The 18,153-nt window shown below is 33.0% G+C and overlaps 2 protein-coding genes across 2 annotated transcripts; one reads left to right on the top strand and one right to left on the bottom strand.

The window, feature by feature from the left end:
• Window positions 1-753: 753 nt before the first annotated feature.
• On the bottom strand, window positions 754-5,945 carry LOC143619350 (vacuolar protein sorting-associated protein 45 homolog). The gene is made up of 13 exons (XM_077091299.1): window positions 5,844-5,945; window positions 5,536-5,737; window positions 5,382-5,461; window positions 5,052-5,279; window positions 4,172-4,297; window positions 3,991-4,071; window positions 3,749-3,890; window positions 3,479-3,657; window positions 2,368-2,523; window positions 2,162-2,269; window positions 1,961-2,082; window positions 1,079-1,210; window positions 754-1,009 (listed from the first exon to the last, which is right to left on the bottom strand). The coding sequence occupies exons 1-13, from the start codon at window positions 5,931-5,933 to the stop codon at window positions 949-951; spliced, it is 1,707 nt and encodes a 568-aa protein (XP_076947414.1). The 5' UTR covers window positions 5,934-5,945; the 3' UTR covers window positions 754-948.
• Window positions 5,946-8,152: 2,207 nt separating this feature from the next.
• On the top strand, window positions 8,153-13,143 carry LOC143619225 (uncharacterized). The gene is made up of 6 exons (XM_077091204.1): window positions 8,153-8,364; window positions 9,220-9,374; window positions 9,503-9,720; window positions 10,557-11,166; window positions 11,703-12,203; window positions 12,422-13,143. Exons 1-5 carry the CDS (start codon window positions 8,153-8,155, stop codon window positions 12,164-12,166), a joined length of 1,659 nt encoding a protein of 552 aa, XP_076947319.1. The 3' UTR covers window positions 12,167-12,203; window positions 12,422-13,143.
• The last annotated feature ends 5,010 nt before the right edge of the window (window positions 13,144-18,153 follow it).

Below are 18,153 nucleotides of genomic sequence, written 5' to 3'. Positions count from 1 at the left end.
TATTTCGGGTATTAGAAAATTGGTATCGGGTATAGGGTATGACCGGGTCCGGGTGTTTACATGTATAAATCGGGTACGGGTATTGACCTCAAAATGCATACCCTATCCATACCCTACAGGTAGGGTCGGTTCCGGTTTCGGGTATAGAATACCCGGGTATAAAAAAAATCGGTTTCGAGTATTTTTTTCGGGTCCGGTTCCGGGTACGGGTTTTTTGTACACCTCTAGCTGGAACAACCTAGGTTGCAACCGGTTGTGGACAAAATTTTTTTTTCCAATTATTTAATTAAAATGTTCTTTTGTCATTTTGTGTCACCTTGCAACCGGTTGTGATAAATAATCACTATGGTGGATAGTCTAATATCACTAATTTTTCAACAATTTTCACATATTCGGCCTTTTTTCCTTAACTCGCTTTTTTTTATTTCATGTTTGATACTTTGACTTGCTCAATACCATTATGGTTGTAAAAAATCTCGTCTAGACGTCGCTTAATCTCCAATTAATCACTAGTCAGTACCCCCACCAACCAGTCGTCGATTAATTGTTGTTCGGTCAATATCTGTCAAAATTCAAATACATATGTATATTTGAAAATTTATATATAAATTTAAATCAAATTAATCCCTATTAATCCAAATTAACCGTTAGTCGTTACCCTACTGCCTAACTAGCGACTAATGAATTTTACAACATTGAATACCAATTAAGCCAGTGAGAAAACTAAAATGTTAATAATAAAAAACACTGAGATTATACAGCTGGTGTTCATATACCCTTGTCACAATTTTATGCACCACATCAAACAAACCACTGGCTACAACATTATGTATAGTTCATATATCATAACAATTATCAGCACCTCATCTCCTGACACCTTTTACATCTCGAAGCACACGAAACCTCAAGAAAAGCAAACAAAAAGCGAACTATAAAACCGAGTGACATCTAAACGACACCTATGCTTGAACGGGCAATCCTTTGAGCATCTTCAAGGTCCTTCAAAAACCTGCATTTACCAAAACATACATTATAACTCATGTCATCATAAATAACTATGAGTAGAGTGTTAACTGACCTTTTGGAATTTAGAAGAGCGGAACCTCCAAGTATAAACCGAATTCCAGAATTCAATGAGTTCTGTAGAGCAACTGAACGGGATTCCTCATATGTTGTCCCGCCAACAATAAAGATCACGACCTCTTGTGGCCTGCCACCAATAAAAAAGTTGGAAACTTCAACCCGTTTACTTTATTTCAGTATTTGTAATGGATAAAGCCTCCTAAATGGGCCTATAAACCAACCCAATGTTAATCAAACCGTTTGGCAGGAAGTTCGTTTATGTTCGTCTATTTAATAAACAAACGAAAAATGAACAAAAAGTTTTGTTCATTAGTTACAATTACATGAACAGAATTCTTTGTTCATTTATGTTCGTGAATATTCGTTTAAGTTTGGTCAGTTCACAATCGTTCGTGTACTCATTTATAATTTTTTGGACCATCATAACTTAGTCTAGTTTTACAAATTTTTAGGTCTAACAACACATTACTTTTCATTAGTTTTAGCTCAGCTATGATATGTTTGACTATGTTTGTTCATTTATACTGTTAACGAAAGAACATAAACAAACACCAACATTTTCATTTTATTAACCAAAGAACACGAACAAGTAAACCTCGTTTGTTTAATTGTTCGTGTCTGATTGTTTGTTCGGTAAAAGTTAAACGAAATAACATGAACATGCTCCGTTCATGTTTGTACAGTTCGTTAACAAACCTGCTCTTATATCATTTTACTAAAAGGTGTTAAGACTAGTACCAAAAAGTTACTCGTTTTGACCAGTTATGTACGATTCCAAACTATAGTGAATACTCTCTTCAATTTCTTTAATATCAAAGCAAGCTAATTTGACCCACACGTTCAGCCAATTAGAAAAAAGTAGAGCAAACCGACAAACCTGCCCTGCTGAAAGTGATTCCCAACAAAAGGGTAATCAACATCTCTCAACCGTCCCTTTGTGATACTCTCCATAGTTTGGAACAGAAGCGGTTGATGCTGAGTATACACATTCTCAACCCCCTAATAATAATAACAAATAATCAGAATGTTACACATAAAGGTCAAAAGGAAACTCGGGGTGAATGTTTATAATGCACACCTTTAATCCACGAGCCATGTTACGTGCAATATTCAAGATATCCCTGTTACCATACAGATCTCCGGTTCGTCTATCAACCCCCGATTGCTTTAAAAGAAATTGTACAAGCTGTCATTTCAACAAAACACACTCAAATCAATCCATTTAAGTAATTAGATTTGGGGTGGGGGGGGGTTACATCTAAAACAAAGTATTAGTAATAGTACCCCAGGCTTATACTTGGGGGACCGAGAAGCCAACTTATTGAACAGCTGCATGAGTTGAACGGGGCTCTCTTTCTCGTATCGCAAAGCATACAACATTACAAGGCGCAGTCGATCGATGTCTGACACACTTTCGTTGTTCAGAAGATTTGTCACAGCCTAATAAAACATTCGAGCACGGGTCATGCTAATAATACTCGGAGCATGTTCAACAGATGAACAAACATGAACAATTAACACACAGGGTTTTTTTGTTCGTGCCCGTACATTAAGAAAACGAGTGTGTTCATTTGTTGAAAGTACAAATGAATGGGGCACGAACAAACATAGTTAATCATGGATTAACAAACATAACTTAACAAACTCCAATTACAAGCAAGCATAAACATCAACGTGTTTGGGCTAAAGTTTTAATAAAGCTAGTAGACTAAACTGTAAGATGTGATATTTCAATTCCATCAAACTAAACTAAACTGTAATAGGCCTTAATATTTTAAATGAATATATAAACGAATTTAAAAAAATGAACTTAAGTAAACGTAAACTAACGAATGCAAGCCTACTGACTTAAGCAAGCGTGAACGAACAAGCATGAACGACAGTTCATGAACGTAATTGAACGAGCGTGTCCATGTTTGTTCGTTTAACTAAATGAATAAAATAATATTTTCATGCTCGTTCATTTACTGAATAAATAATCATGATTATAATGTATAAGCACCTCGAATTAACTAAGCGAACCAATTGAAAGTAAATGTGCACATCAGGGTCTAAAAAGTTAAAGAAAAACTAGATTTAATTGTAAAATGGACCTAAAAAATTTAAATAAACATATAAACAAACATAAACGAATATATACGAATGGATGTGAAAGAACATTCACCAACACAAATGAATGAATGAAACATGTGTACATGTTCATTCTGTTTAACTAACTGAACAAACAATGTTATTTGTGTCCGACATTAACAAACATCTTGTCCAATGATTCACGAAGAGTTTATTGAACATTTGAACGCACGGGTTGTTTACATCCCCCCCCCCAAAAAAAAAAAAAAAAAAAAACCTACGCACACAAGTGGAACATGTTTATTTGATTAAAATGTATAAGCACCTCGAATGCAGCTCCTTGGCCACCGTTACAAGCCAATTCTTGTTCAGTCTGTGATACTAGCATGAGTTTTCGCTCCTCAACTATTTTGCTCATTTCTGTCACTAGGGTTACATGCTTAGACACATTTCCTTGCATTTTTCTATACTCTGGATAATTATCAACAAATTTAGCCATATCTTCTGCACTCAAACAAAACAAAGTAGTACAGTCAGATTATTAGTTGTTAAATAAAAATATAAGTTTGTATTTTCTTTTCTATTTTGTTCAAACCTATTGTTTGAATATTCTGATTGCTTTTTGCGACTTGCTGAAAATCATCCACCATCCGCTTTATATTCATTCCAATGTCTCCAAAGTTTTCATACATATTAGCCTTGAAAAACGCATCTTGTTCAGACGACAATACAACCTCCTATTTTAAACCATATCATAAATAACAACTGATCACAATGTATTCTATGACATATAATCATATTACCAATAAAGGTGAATATAAAGAAGTGAAAGCTGACCTGTTGATCCTTTGAAAACTTCCCAACATTTCCTAAGTCTACTTTATTGTCTTTAATACCTATCAGTTCGTGCACCATAGCCTACAAAAGTTAACAAATTAGCATTACTGTTAATAAAATTTCAACCGGCTATTATTATTATTGTTACAGTTTTAAGTTTCAAAAGTTCAAAAATTGGCACCTGATAAGTCCATTGATTCAATAATGGAGTAATGGGATCATCTCTCCTATCAATTACAAGCAATAAAGGAGAGATTTCTGTTCGTCTGAAATCAAAAAGACCACTTTCTTGCTGATACATCAGCTTCTGTTAAATCCAAACGGAAATTAGTAAAAAGTGAACAACTTAAATTGAACTTATTAGTACACAAAAAAAAAGTTTACATGAATCAACAGTAAGCTTGTAAACCAACCATTTCAGTGAACCGTTTGTTTATAAATAAACAAACAAACATGAACAAAACTTTTTGTTCATTTAGTTAAAAGAACAAACAAAATACATATCTCGTTTTTTCATTAATGTTCACAAATGTTTGTTCATTTATGTTTGTTTAAGTTAACATTCCTTTATGTTTGTTCATTTATATTTGGTTAAGTCTGTTCGTTTATGTAGTCATTTTAACTGTTAGGCCCAACAAAATCAAGTCTGGGTTTATTAAATTAAAATACCACCGATTACAATTTAGTCTAGTTTGAATGATAATTTAAGCCCCCCCCCCCAACAAAAATGATATTTACGTTTACTTTTTTCAGGCCGTTATATTCAATGGTTTACGTTCGTGAATCGCTCGTTTATACTATTACTGAACAAAACAAACAAGAAAACCCTGTCTGTTTAACGTTCATATTTTATCGTTTGTTTGGCTAAAGTTAAACAAATGAACATGAACACGCCCTCATGCCCTGTTTGTATTTGTTCGGTTCGTTTACAAGCCTATTCAGCAGAGCTTAAAGAATACAAAAAAGCCATTTCTTCTTTTAATAGATTTAGGAACCTAACTCGCAACATTAACAAAAAGGCATATCTGAATCAGAAAGAGAGAAAGATACGATGAACTCACGGAAGCTTCATGTGCAATCCTTTTAGCAATATCAGATGTTCGTGAATATCGAATAACGGGCCTTCTTTTGAAAGCCAAAAAGATAGCTGCAAGTCCATCTACAATCCGATCACAGTAAGTTTGTAGATTTGGAGGATCAATAACAGCAGGAAGCATATACATGTGATTTGATGGTGTGTTTAAAGTGAAATGGTACGGATCGATTGCAACAAAATCGGCAAAAAACTCCTGCACGATATATAATATAAATTATTAAAAACCCTAATCACATTTCATTAAAATTCTATTCTATTTATATTAAAAATTAGAAGATAAAGTAAGTTAAGTTACCTGGACTTGTTGAACAACTTCATGTTCGTCTGCATCGGCTAAAATATGAAGCTGAGTAGTATTCAACATATTTGAGAAAACTGCAGCAGGTGAAAATGAATAATTAAGTATAAACCGAACCGACTATCGAGAAGAAAGCATAACAAAGACTTACAAAGGTTATATTCTCCGAATCGGGGTTTGGCGAGTTGGCGTTTCAAATGCTGAATGTTGTCAGAAGTCGGGCGAAGAAAATAAAGTGCTTTAAGATGTGACATAGACTCGTCTGAGTTTGAAATGGCATCAACCAATTCTACCAAAAAGACTTGTTTTTGCAAAAGTTCAGACTGGGAATACACCACACTCACAACACTAACCTGCAATTAACAAACATAATATAGTAAACCCTAGATGATATTATTATTACTATTACTACACCTACATACATAGATACATCTATATGAGATTTGGAAGGGTATGTACCGTTTGGGAATCAAGAATGAGGACCTTCATGCCTGAAATATCTTGTAACATTCGATTTATATACTCTCTTACCGATGATACCAACACCATCTTTCTTCTCTTTTCTTTTCTTTTCTTTCAGATTCGCCACCAGATCTACCTTTGGATTCAGATCGCAATTGCAATTGTTGATTAATCAGTGATCCTGGAGATCGAGACCATGATGATTTTGATTTTGATAGATAGCCAGCCCTATTTTAATTTCATAACAAAATACATTAGTTGACCATGGGTGTGCCTCCTTATGACTTACGAAACGTTTAATAAGTCATTTTTATGTTTATAAAGTGTTTGGGAACGTATAAGAACTTTTACTTTTTTTTTATCAACAAGACTAAAAAAAGGGTTTTCAATAGGTTGAGATTTGGTAACTTATCAACTTATAGGTTTGGAATTTTTATTCCAACCTTTCATTCTACCCATCTCTCTTTAACCATTACACCCTTACATCAATACGCTAAACCAAACACTTTTAAAAAAACAATTAACTTATTGGCTTTTAAGTTAATCCAAACATTTTTTTAGAAACTCCTTTTTAGAAAGCTATAAGTCATTTTCAACTTATCATAAAAAGACCTTTTCAACTTAAATAAGAAATCCCAAACACACCCTATATATAATTTTTGTTGGGTCTGTTAATGTTGTTCGGGTCGGGTAGTAATCGGTATATAAATCATTTTTTGCTCTAGTTCGCTCGTTCCAGTCGGGTTGGGTCATGTATATAAAAAAGTTGTTTTTATTTTTTTAAACTTAACCAAAATATCATATAATAAGCAAGTCTTTCTTAATGAAATAAATAAAATATTGTTTAAATGTTATCACCCGTTTAGTTACGCAAATTGGACTTTACGTGCTTAAAAGCTTGTGGTTGTGACAGATAATACGAGAGCTAACTTCAATAAACGATATATTAATGCAAAAGAGGTTGGTGAGTAAAGCAATGTATATTGAAAGCCGAAACATTTTCTTTTAAAGATTAAAGCTCTTAATTCACTAAAGACTAAAATCATCCGACATATTACTTGCATTGTCATAACCCTTCTTTTTTAATCAAGTTAAATGTAGTTTGAGTTGAGAGTTTGAGACTTAGGCAGTTGGGCTTATAAATTGAGTATATATTGACGGGCATTTGGGCTTAAATTTGTATCAAATTTGTTTATATTAAACTCAAATTTCATTAGATAAATTATTTGTGTACATTTATACAATTATAATTGTAAATATGCACACTTATTTTATTAGGGTTGGTATCGAAATATCATTGGGTATTTTTGAAATTTTACAGGGGTCGTTTTGTGGTTCTCGAAATTTCATATGGATCGGTGTCAAAATTTCACAAGGGTCAATCATGATTTTAACACATATATACCACTAACTCACTAGGTTATTAACAGCCTACAACCACTTGTTAAAGCAATTGCAATTTGCAAACATTCCACTAACTCACTGGCTTCACAAATAGAAAATGATGACCTTTCCCAACGCCATTTCCAAACCGGTCTTATACCAGTCAGATCAAAACAAGAGGGTACGGACAACCGTCTTTAACTTGGATCATCTTCAATGGCCATACGTGAAAAGAAATAACCAGTTTTTTATATCAATTTATGTTGTTTTTAAAGATAAATTTCTCCTGCTTATGAAACTCGAACCTTTTGGTGTTAAAAAAACTTTGTTTACGTGACTGGACCACCAACCCCCATAACTTACACCAATTTATGTAATTTTTCTAAGAACAGTGACTTTCTTATATTTAGGCTATCGCATTCTCTAAATTTGGAGAGTCCTAATGCCTACGCTGGCCAGACTATGTTGTCTTAACCAGGCACACGTTGGCTTCAGAGTTTGACTTTGACGATCCACGGGAAACCATACTAATTTATGTAGTTAGACGAAGCATATTATATTACTATTTAATTATAACAAACCCAATGTATTTTTAAATATCATTAGCCCTTTTTAATATGGTGTAGTGTTAGGAAACTCGAGTTTTTTAATGGAGACCTATGTTCAATTCCTACAAATAATATTTTGGGGGAGAGTATGACTATACGAGTGACTCAACGAAAGAAGACCGGGTCACGTTTTTTACCCGAAATAAGCCTATGGTGGGTGGATTTTCCCGGTAAGTGTGGATAATAATAATAAATCAAAGTGCAAGGAGAGTAGTCAGTGAGGTTGAGAAACTATTAATTAATTGTGTAAACCTGCAAATAAATCTGGTCTTCCCCAACGAATAATTGGGATTCACAGCAAGCAAAAAGCTTGAAATGACGGATCGGAGATTGTTAATGGAGGAAGGAGGACAACAACTGGAGAGTCAGCTTGTTCGCCTGTGCATCGAATCGGCCACACAAAGCGCAGACGCCGTGGAGAAGTGGCGGAGACAGCGGCGGACTCTCGAACGCTTGCCTTCTCAGCTCGCCGAACCTCTCCTCCACCGCCTTCTCCGCCGCTGCCTTCTTTATCCATCTCTTCTAGAGTAAGTTTTAGTTTTTCTTTCTCGATCATCCTAAGTAAATTAGGTTTTACACGATTTGCTATAGTTTGTAGCTTCTCGGTTCGGTTAATACTTAATACTACATGAAATGGATGTATCAAAGCTAGATATAAATATATGATAATAATATATGAATGGTTCGGTTAACAGAGGATACAAGATTCGGGTAACATTTCAGTTATAATATAATGGTTTCAAAGTCTGTAGTCTACTCTACCATATAATATACACTTTCATTGATCCGAACAAGTTGCCTGTGACTTTTGGCTTTTAGCATATAGGTAGGTTACTTGATCTGATTATGACTTGTGAAAGAAAAACATATATGCTCTGATATGGAGATTATGATCTTGTATCGTTAATAGTTGGAATAAAAAAAATCACAACATTTCTTTCCAAGAATTTTCACTTTTGAGTTTATACCTTTTCTGTACATTAAATTTCTGAAACAGCAACATGTAATTTGAAATTCCAGTTTTTTATAAAATCTATAACTCGTGATTTAGTTAAGATCTTTTATTGATGCGCGTGTGCGATGTTCATCCTGTTAGAGAATTAATTATCTTTTCAAAAAGATCATATCTTGTTTATGACAGGTTATTTACTATCTATTTATGTTTTGTTTGGTGTATTTTAGTCAATAAATGAGCCATATTGTTGTTACTGTAGTATTTTTAGTCATTTAAAAGCGAGAAGCACACACAGGCGGTGATATGACTCATATAGATTTACTTCGCGCTATTTTCTTTCGCATTTCTTCCACTGTGAATATTATCTCACCTTGTACTCTTATAACATTTATCAAGTTATTTATTTAGGTTTCAATATTTGGTGCAGATTATTCAAATACAGTGTAGAGAAGATTGATCTGAGAGGTGAGAGCTCTGTTGACGCAGAATGGATGGCATATCTTGGTGCTTTTCAATACTTGAACTCTTTAAACCTTTCTGATTGTCATAGAATCAACAGTTCTGCACTTTGGGCTCTTTCAGGTATACTAGATGCTCTTTTAAATCTCTTTCAAACCTTATTCCTTGTAAAACGTGGTCACATTAATGAATTTCCTGTTTGGAATATAAGTATTAAGTGCTGATACATAACCATTCGGGCCTTGTTTCAGGTATTAGGCATTTAAAGGAAGTGGATCTTTCTAGATGCTCTAAAGTTGATGATGCAGGCATAAAGCATCTTCTTTCCATTCAAACTATTGAAATATTATGCATATCAGAAACAAGTGTTACCGCAAATGGTGTTACACTTCTATCTTCACTTAAAAGATTGTCTAAGCTGGATTTAGGAGGCTTGTTTACTACCGATTCAGCCCTTGCATCTCTTCAGGTTTTCTTTTCTTTTTCACATTACTTATTTAATTTTCTTTAAACATGTTTTTTCTAAAGACGGAAAGTACATTACATTTCATTCATTTATTTATGAATGTATCCGTACGGGGTGTGTGTGAACCAATCCGTAACCGAAGTAACCAACGAAACTGAACCTAAAAGTGACGGTTTGGTTTTATGTTTTAAAAAATGCATTTTTGGTTAGTTGGGTTCGGTTCTGCATGTACCGAATCTTAAAAACCGAAGCAAACCCGAACCCGTAAAACCACCGACTTTTGTTATTGAATTTATGGACTATAAATGGTGTAGTCGAAAAATTTTAGGCCTAAATGTGTAATAATCAGTTAATCATTTATTAACAAAAAGATTTAGGTCCAAAGTTTCAGGCCCAATTTCATTAATTTGGTCTTTTTTTACCCAAAAATTTCAAGCTGCAATGGCAAAAGCTGAAAAACCCGAAACCGAACTTTCTCAAAAACCTAAAAACAAAAAGTTTAGCCCAAAACTGATCTAAACCAACCCATGGACGTTTTTAAAAAATCTTAAAACAGAATTTTTGGCTCGGTTGAGCCCATAACCGACCCATTTCTGGGCACCCTGTTTTATCTCAAATGGGTTAAATAAAAAAAAATTGATATACGTAGAACAAGTCAAACGGGTTGAAAGTTGCAAAAAGTTTATTTTTAATGCATACAACCACCAAAATCATCTTATTCAAATACGCAGATTACTATTTTACCTATTTGTTTTTGCACTAATAGTTAATTCATCAACTATTTATAAATAAATTCAACATGGGACAATTATATTTTGTTTTTTATTGTGGTTTTTCAGGTTTTAACAAATTTACAACACTTAGATCTTTGGGGAAGTGATATATCAAATGACGGTGCATCTATTCTAGTCAAATTTCCAAGTTTGAGTTTTTTAAACTTAGCTTGGACCAAGGTCACATATTTACCAAACATAAGCTCGGTTACATGCTTAAACATGAGCAATTGTACAATACATTCTATATTAAAAGGCGATGGCAATAAGGCTAAGCTGTCAAAGTTAATTCTTGCGGGATCTTCGTTTAAAGATAATAACAAAGCCTTTTTATACTTTGATTCTAATTATTTATCTTATTTAGACTTATCAAACGCCTCGCTTCGTGACATATCATTTTTGTCACTCATCCGTACGTTAGAATATTTGGATTTTACTGGTAATTTGATTGGGGATGATTCGGTTACGTTTATAGCATCTGTTGGAGCAAATTTGAAAACTTTGAATTTAAGTAAGACTCGAGTGAGTTCAGCAGGAGTTGCAGTTTTGGTTGGGTGTGTTCCAAAGCTTGAAAGTTTATCGTTGGATTCCACACTGACCGATGATCTTGCTATTTCGTATATTGGCATGATGCCTTCACTAAAAGTTGTCAACATGAAGGGTACAAATGTCAGAGGTATCTTCTCACGTTATATAATTGTTTCGATTTGTTTCGTGTTTCTGCATGCACTCCTAAATTAAGACTGACTAAAAAAACAGTTTATTTGTCAATAGTTTTGCAAGGTTTTATATATACCTGGTTTATTTATGTGACTTGATTATACTTCTTTTCTCCAAAAATACATCTCTATTTGTAATCTTATTTTGAGTTTTTGAATTTAGGGGTGTAAATCAGGCGAGCTAAGCTCGGGATGTATTTTCAAAGCTCGAGCTTGGCCCGTTTGTATACATATATTTATAATTATTATTTTTCATGTATCACATAATATATATTACTTGGCTATTTTTATCGTAATTATATATAGTAGGAGTGTGCATGAAACCGTAAAAAAATCAACTCAACCAAAAACCGACGGTTTGGTTTTATGTTTTTGTAGAAACCGAGTTTTTGGTTCGGTTTCGGTTTTGCATATAATAAAAACCGAATCAAATTTATGTACATTATGCCTAATTTGTATTACTTGATATATAACCGATTAATCTACCAACCAGGTGTAATCCAACAAAACAGCACAGAAGATGAATGTATTCTCTCACTAACATCACTCGAAAATCTAAACCAATTAGAGAAGTTAAACCTTGAAGAAACTGCACTAAAAGATGAAGCAATCACCCCAATTTCAAACATGAAACAACTTACTCATCTTTCACTCAGAAGCAGTTTTTTAACAGATGCCTCGTTGCACCACTTATCATACATCCCCAATCTGATTAATCTCAGCATACGCGATGCTATTTTAACAAACGCTGGAATCGACCATTTTACTCCTCCACCTTCACTGCAAGTGCTGGATTTGACCGGGTGTTGGCTGTTGACCAAGGATGCTGTTTGGTCATTTGTTCAACGCCATCCAAATGTTGAAGTAAGGCATGCAAATGTGACCAACTTTTTATCTGATAATGAAGATAATAAATATTGTTCTTCATTGCAAACGCGGCAACAGAGAAGATTTTAATCAACCCCTCTTAACTCTGAAATGGCTGCCATCATAGGTAAATATTAGCCGTATTAAGTACATGTGTATATGCAGGGGTATTTGTGTCTTTTGTTATATTTGTTTTTAAGAGGTCGTTAGATGCTTTATATGTATATATATTGTTCATCCTCCAGCTCTATACTAAACTTTGTATATATGAACACTAAAATCTCATGTGTATCGTCATAGTTTTAGTATATTATTTCATAATATTTTTTTGATGATTTGTAACAGATCAGAGGTTGAAGTATAGTAGAGCGGAACTACTATCAACGCAGTTTGCATCCGTGTCGGTTGGTTCAGGTGATTCGTCTGATGACCCCCCTGCATCACCCAAGTAGAAATGTGAGCCGTAGTCATGGAGATGGTTTTTTGTTTGTTGTTGTGAGGTTTGTTATCAAACCATTTTGTAGCGAAAAAGAGAATAGATTTTTAGTAAAATAAACGAAGTTGGATGAAAAGGTCTAAGATATTGTATTTCTTGTGTATCTTGGATATTTATCAAAGGTTTATGATGGGATAATAGTTGAGCTCTTACAGTGTGTTGATACTAATGCAATTTTGGTTATTTTCTTTTAGATTATATAATTTTCATTACACTTGTTAATACTTAATACTGTCTAATATATTCATTTTGTTTCTAACCCTTTTTAGCCTTCTGGTAAGACAGACAGATCCGGAAATCGTGTTGAGTTGAGTAACGGGTCATTTGTAAACAACTTGGTTTAGGTTAAAAGAGCATATATTGGTTCAGTTTGGTTATTCCAGTCCACAGAAACCTTCAGTTTGTAAAATCATCCACCGAAACCGATAACCAAAATCAGTTTGGTTAATTCGGTTAGTTTGTCTGTTTGGTTTGGTTAATATTGGTTAATATCAAAACCGAACTTGTGGTAAGATATTTGCTTAGAAATACATGAAATAAAGGTATAAACACATGAAATGAAAGTACGAAACATAAAATACATGAAATGAAATGTAGGTATAAAAAACATAAAATATTGGAAAATATCAATGAAGTGATTTAGTTAGATGAATGTACATGAAAAAAAACAATAACTGAGATAAAAACATTACAAGTTCAACATTGGCAAAATTAAATTTACAAACATTATACACGTAAAGTGGAATCAACAAGTCAAAATGGGTAACGACCCTTCTAAATTCATTTTATTTAAAAAGTAAAATAGCAGATACAGTTGATGAACAATTAAAAGGACAAACTTTAAAGAAAATAATCGTGTTTATTTTGAGTGTATCCATTCGTCAACACTACAAACGAACTATTCATGAACATAAACAGACATCGATTAAATTTAACATGAATATCCAAAACCGTCCAAGCATTTGTTTTCGTCTGAAAAATCATATTCGGCTTGCGCCTAATTTTTATGTCAAATAACTAATTCGTTCACAAGGGACTAAAAAGAGTTCAAGCGAGAGCCTAATTTATGAGAGTTGTGACATCAATCTATTGGACTGGGCCTAAAGGTTAAGGCCTAAGGGTGATGAATAAAGTATTTAAATAAACATATAAATAAAAAAATAACGATTACACGAACGAATCTTAACAAACAAACTTAAATGATTAACATAAGTAGAGCTTCGTGAACGTAGGCGAATGAAGAGACGTGTGTTCATGTCTATTCTTTTAAGTAAACTAACAAAAAAAATTGTTCACGTTCATTTGCATACTGAACGTTTCATGGATGGTTTACTGAACATTTGGCTCGCTTAGATGCATAGCTTTAGAAATTTCAAGCACACAATATTGAACATCGATAACACATTCATATTAATTCTATTTTGTAGGGAGTTGGTTTGTTGTGAAAGTCACGCATATTAGAACGAAAATACGCATTGATATCACATTCATTTTAATATTGTTTGCGTCAATGATTTTTAATGAGCTATTAAGTTTCATGTTGTTTCCTTGTGAATTGTTCGATACATAGCTCATCCAAGTCAAGAAATACCAGTGGTATTACTAAATTTAACTTTTGTTATCAACATTCATCATACTAACAAAATTATCATAGGCTTACACTTTATTTACACTTGATTTTGCTCAACTGAATGACCATCAGTGAAACACGGAAATGTATATTACTTGTGAGAGAAAATAGTGTAGATCAATAATAGTTATGCGAATTGATTGTCCTTAACAACGAAGATGAAAGTTAACAGTGAAACTAGTTTAACTATCACTATAAATTATTATCGGTCAATATATAGTAGTTTAGATCATTAAACTTTTAACTTTTTTATGAATAATTAAAGTTTTAAATAATTTAATAACTAGATACTTAATAAAATAATATTTACCTATTCTAATAAAGTAAAATAATTGTGACACGTGTCAGTTTGTGGTTAATCCTCACAGTTTTTTTCCCTCCAAAACTAATATATGTCATATATCAATAATTATTCACTTTCCTTTTACACTCCATTGTATTATTTTTATAACATGATAAAATTATTCATTTTTCTTAAACTTTATTTATTATATAGATACACTTTTATAAAAAAAAGCATTTACATGTTATACTTCTATACATTGATAGAATATATTTCACAACATAATTGTTGAAATCCAAAAAACAACAACAAACTGTGTTTGTTAAATATTGAAAATAATATATATATTTAAATGTTATCATGACATATTATACTATGTTTATTGTTGAAGATTTTAAATAAAAAAATAAAAAGAATTCTAATATGCTTTCAATTTACGAAGTAATTTTTTAATCATTAAATTATAAATTTATGCTTAAAGTCGATCCATTTTTTTTAAAAATAAATCAATTTATCTATTGGTTTTTTGTACATTGTCATATAAATTTATAAATATTTTATTTTAAATCTGTCTATTTATTTTTTCGGTTAATTTAGCAAACTATGCATATATGTGTTAAATTATAAGGATAGTATATACCAATCACTTTCAAATATAATAATGTTTATCATATTTAGTTTCTTAGGTTTTTTTTATCAAGGATTGCTTAGGGTTTTTTGTGAAACTTAAATTTGATGTTACGGGTTAAAAGTTGGTAAAAAAATCGTTTGGTACAGATTAACTACATTTGGCTCAAATTTGTTACGGGGAAAATATGGGTAATCTGAATATTTTTAAAAACTTGAGAGTGCAAATAGATTTATCATCAAACTTGTTACGAGTTCAAAGTTTGACATGAAAATGTAATACAAATGAAAGTTAGAATTTTAATTGTGATTGGGTTTCGAATTTATTTTTAATGACATTTTTAGAAATAGTCAAAAGATTCAGGCTTTCGCACATTGAGTATTTTTTTCCCATTACCAAAATTGAAGAAAAAATGACAAAGACTTCCGACATGCCACCTCTAGACCTATCAATGCCCCTAACTTTTATCATATTAGATACATTTGTGTCAGCATTGACTTTTTCTTAAATAGTGATCAGAATGTTGTATGTGAAATATTTCGTACAAAACTATACTCAAGTGAAGCAAAACATTCACAAAATTGAACGGGTTAACATGTTATATTTTTTTTTTGTCAATTGGCAAAGTCGATAAACCCCTTAAACTTATCAAAATATTTTTCATAGTGTAGCTCAAAAATATTATTATATGAGAAGTATTTCCCGAAATTGGTTCGTAACTAAATTTCTTTCAATTATACATATATGACACTGAGAATAAATTTTCAATAGATGAAGTGTTATTGGGTATGTTTTTGCATGTGCAGTTTTTTTTTAAGTTTATAAATTATTGGAAAAAATCGTTTTGTGATATAAATAAAATCAATATATGTATAATGATACATGCATAGATGTAGCACATTTTTTCATATACATTATGTATTGTTTTATTTGTAACTTAATTATTTTTTATCATCCTTGTGTTACGCGGGCTCTAAAGCTAGTATTATATAAAGTATTTAAGATTTGAGATGTACGATATGTATGAGAAGGAAACTTTTTACATTTTAGAAACTAATCTTTTGTTTTTTCTTTAGCTAAAATCGTATAAGTTATCTAAAGGAAGCTCCTCATAAAATACACAACCATTCAATTGTATGACCTTGTATTTATACATACAAAAATCACATGTAAATATACATGTTTAAAGTACCAAAATTCAAAATCGTTGGCGGTGAGTTTCATTGTAGTTCTTGGCTCTAAAAGCCGCGTAACATATGAGCCCGATGATGCAAATCACTGCCGGCATACCAATGCCTAAAGTTAATCCGTACTTAGCACTCCTTGAAAACCCTATATCAATTATTAATTATCTGATCAAATAATCAATAGGCAAAAGTCACATTCAAAGCTGCCTGTTTTGACTTTTATCACTCAACAAGTCAACTACTCTAGTAATGTCATTTAATTATTATTAAAAGGTATAAAAAAAAAAAGATAATCTTAATGCTTTATCATTAGTACTTCTTGCAAAATAACTTGTACCATAGTTTAAGTTGAGCAAATGGTATCAGATACCGATACCGACCAAGTTTTTAAGATTTCGGTATGGTATCGGTATATATCGACCTTTTGCCTTTGACACTAGTACAGGTGCCCATTATTTACGAATTTCAGTATCAGTATGTACCGAGCTCATCCCCGATACCTCATGCATAAAAATGTGTACCTATCTGTCGATCTTCATTTCCACAACCTCTACAAGCCGGATTGAACCAAACGAGATCCAATTCCGGTGTCATATCCCCATTCAATGACACCGGAACCGCGATCGCCTTCATAACCTTACAGTTCGATGGCAAGTTTCTAGGCGAATACAAGTCTGGCCTAACCGCAACAACTGAGTGGTTTTTGCTGTCCAGGCAAGGAAACGGCACCGCCGGGTACATGAAACCGAAGCTCTGCAACGAGCAGTTGTAGAAAGTGTATCTCTCTAAGTTAGGGAACTCGAATGGCGTCCCGGTTATGTTTAAACTGTGGATCCTGTCTCGCCCGCAGAAATCCGGATCTATATATATTGCCTGTGAATCGATTATTCGATATTGATGATTGTGAGTATTTGATAATTGTCGTCAAGGGTGAAGCTTGTATTGTGGCCATGCGGCCACACATGTTTTTTCTCAGCAATATATATTTACGCGTTTTTTTTGAAAATTTTCACACATGTTATAAATTTACCCGTTTTTCATCTGACATCCACCCTGCTTCTCCATGTGGTTGACTGGTTGCTACCTCCCCGGCGTGATTACTGCCTACTAGAGTTGAAAGGAATTAAGAGTATGAAAACTAATTAAATACTTCACTTAATTAGACCATGTGTAGTCAAAAGCAAGACTACTTATCGTCTTAATGTTTGCCATTTGTGAGTTTAGATTTTCAAATGTGGTTCAAATAAAATACATACTCACTTTCAAAATATTAATTAGGCTAGTGATGTTCGTTGCCCGGTAGATTTTTTGCCTGACAGTTAGTAATGGTGTGAACACTATTTTTTTTTAAATTAACTTTCAAAAACAGTTATATGGTAATCAAAGGACAAAGATATATAATATTTATCATCATAAGTAACAACATGAGTAATCGGTGAAACAAGTCTGAGGAAAGCAAACTTAGCTATATCGAATGCTATATATATAGATAATATGGTCCGACAGGGATTCAGTCTATTAACCGGTCTGATTTTATGCTGTTCGCTCGGATATCAGAGAACCGGCTGGTCTAAACCGGCCCGACTGAACCGGTTTTACTATAAAAACTATTAATTTTTATAAAATATTTTCAACCCTAACCACCATTTTTTAGACGAAAGTTGTTTGACCGGTGAACCGGTTACCTGTTTGGTTCGATGTTCGCATCGCAATCTGGGTCCAACTGGGAGGTCTTCCCATATTTCTTTTATTACATGACCAAGGGGAATCTCCGCATGGAGAAAGAGAGAGAAGAGAGGGCTATAGGTCAACCTTGTGGTTATGGATAGCGTAGCGTAAGGACGAGCTAGGAA

Source organism: Bidens hawaiensis, unplaced genomic scaffold (genome assembly GCF_021521415.1).
Source record: "Bidens hawaiensis isolate Kalapana, Puna unplaced genomic scaffold, B.hawaiensis_p1.1 tig00002423_1, whole genome shotgun sequence".
Classification (NCBI taxonomy): domain Eukaryota; kingdom Viridiplantae; phylum Streptophyta; class Magnoliopsida; order Asterales; family Asteraceae; genus Bidens; species Bidens hawaiensis.
This window is presented reverse-complemented; position numbering and strand designations above follow the sequence as displayed.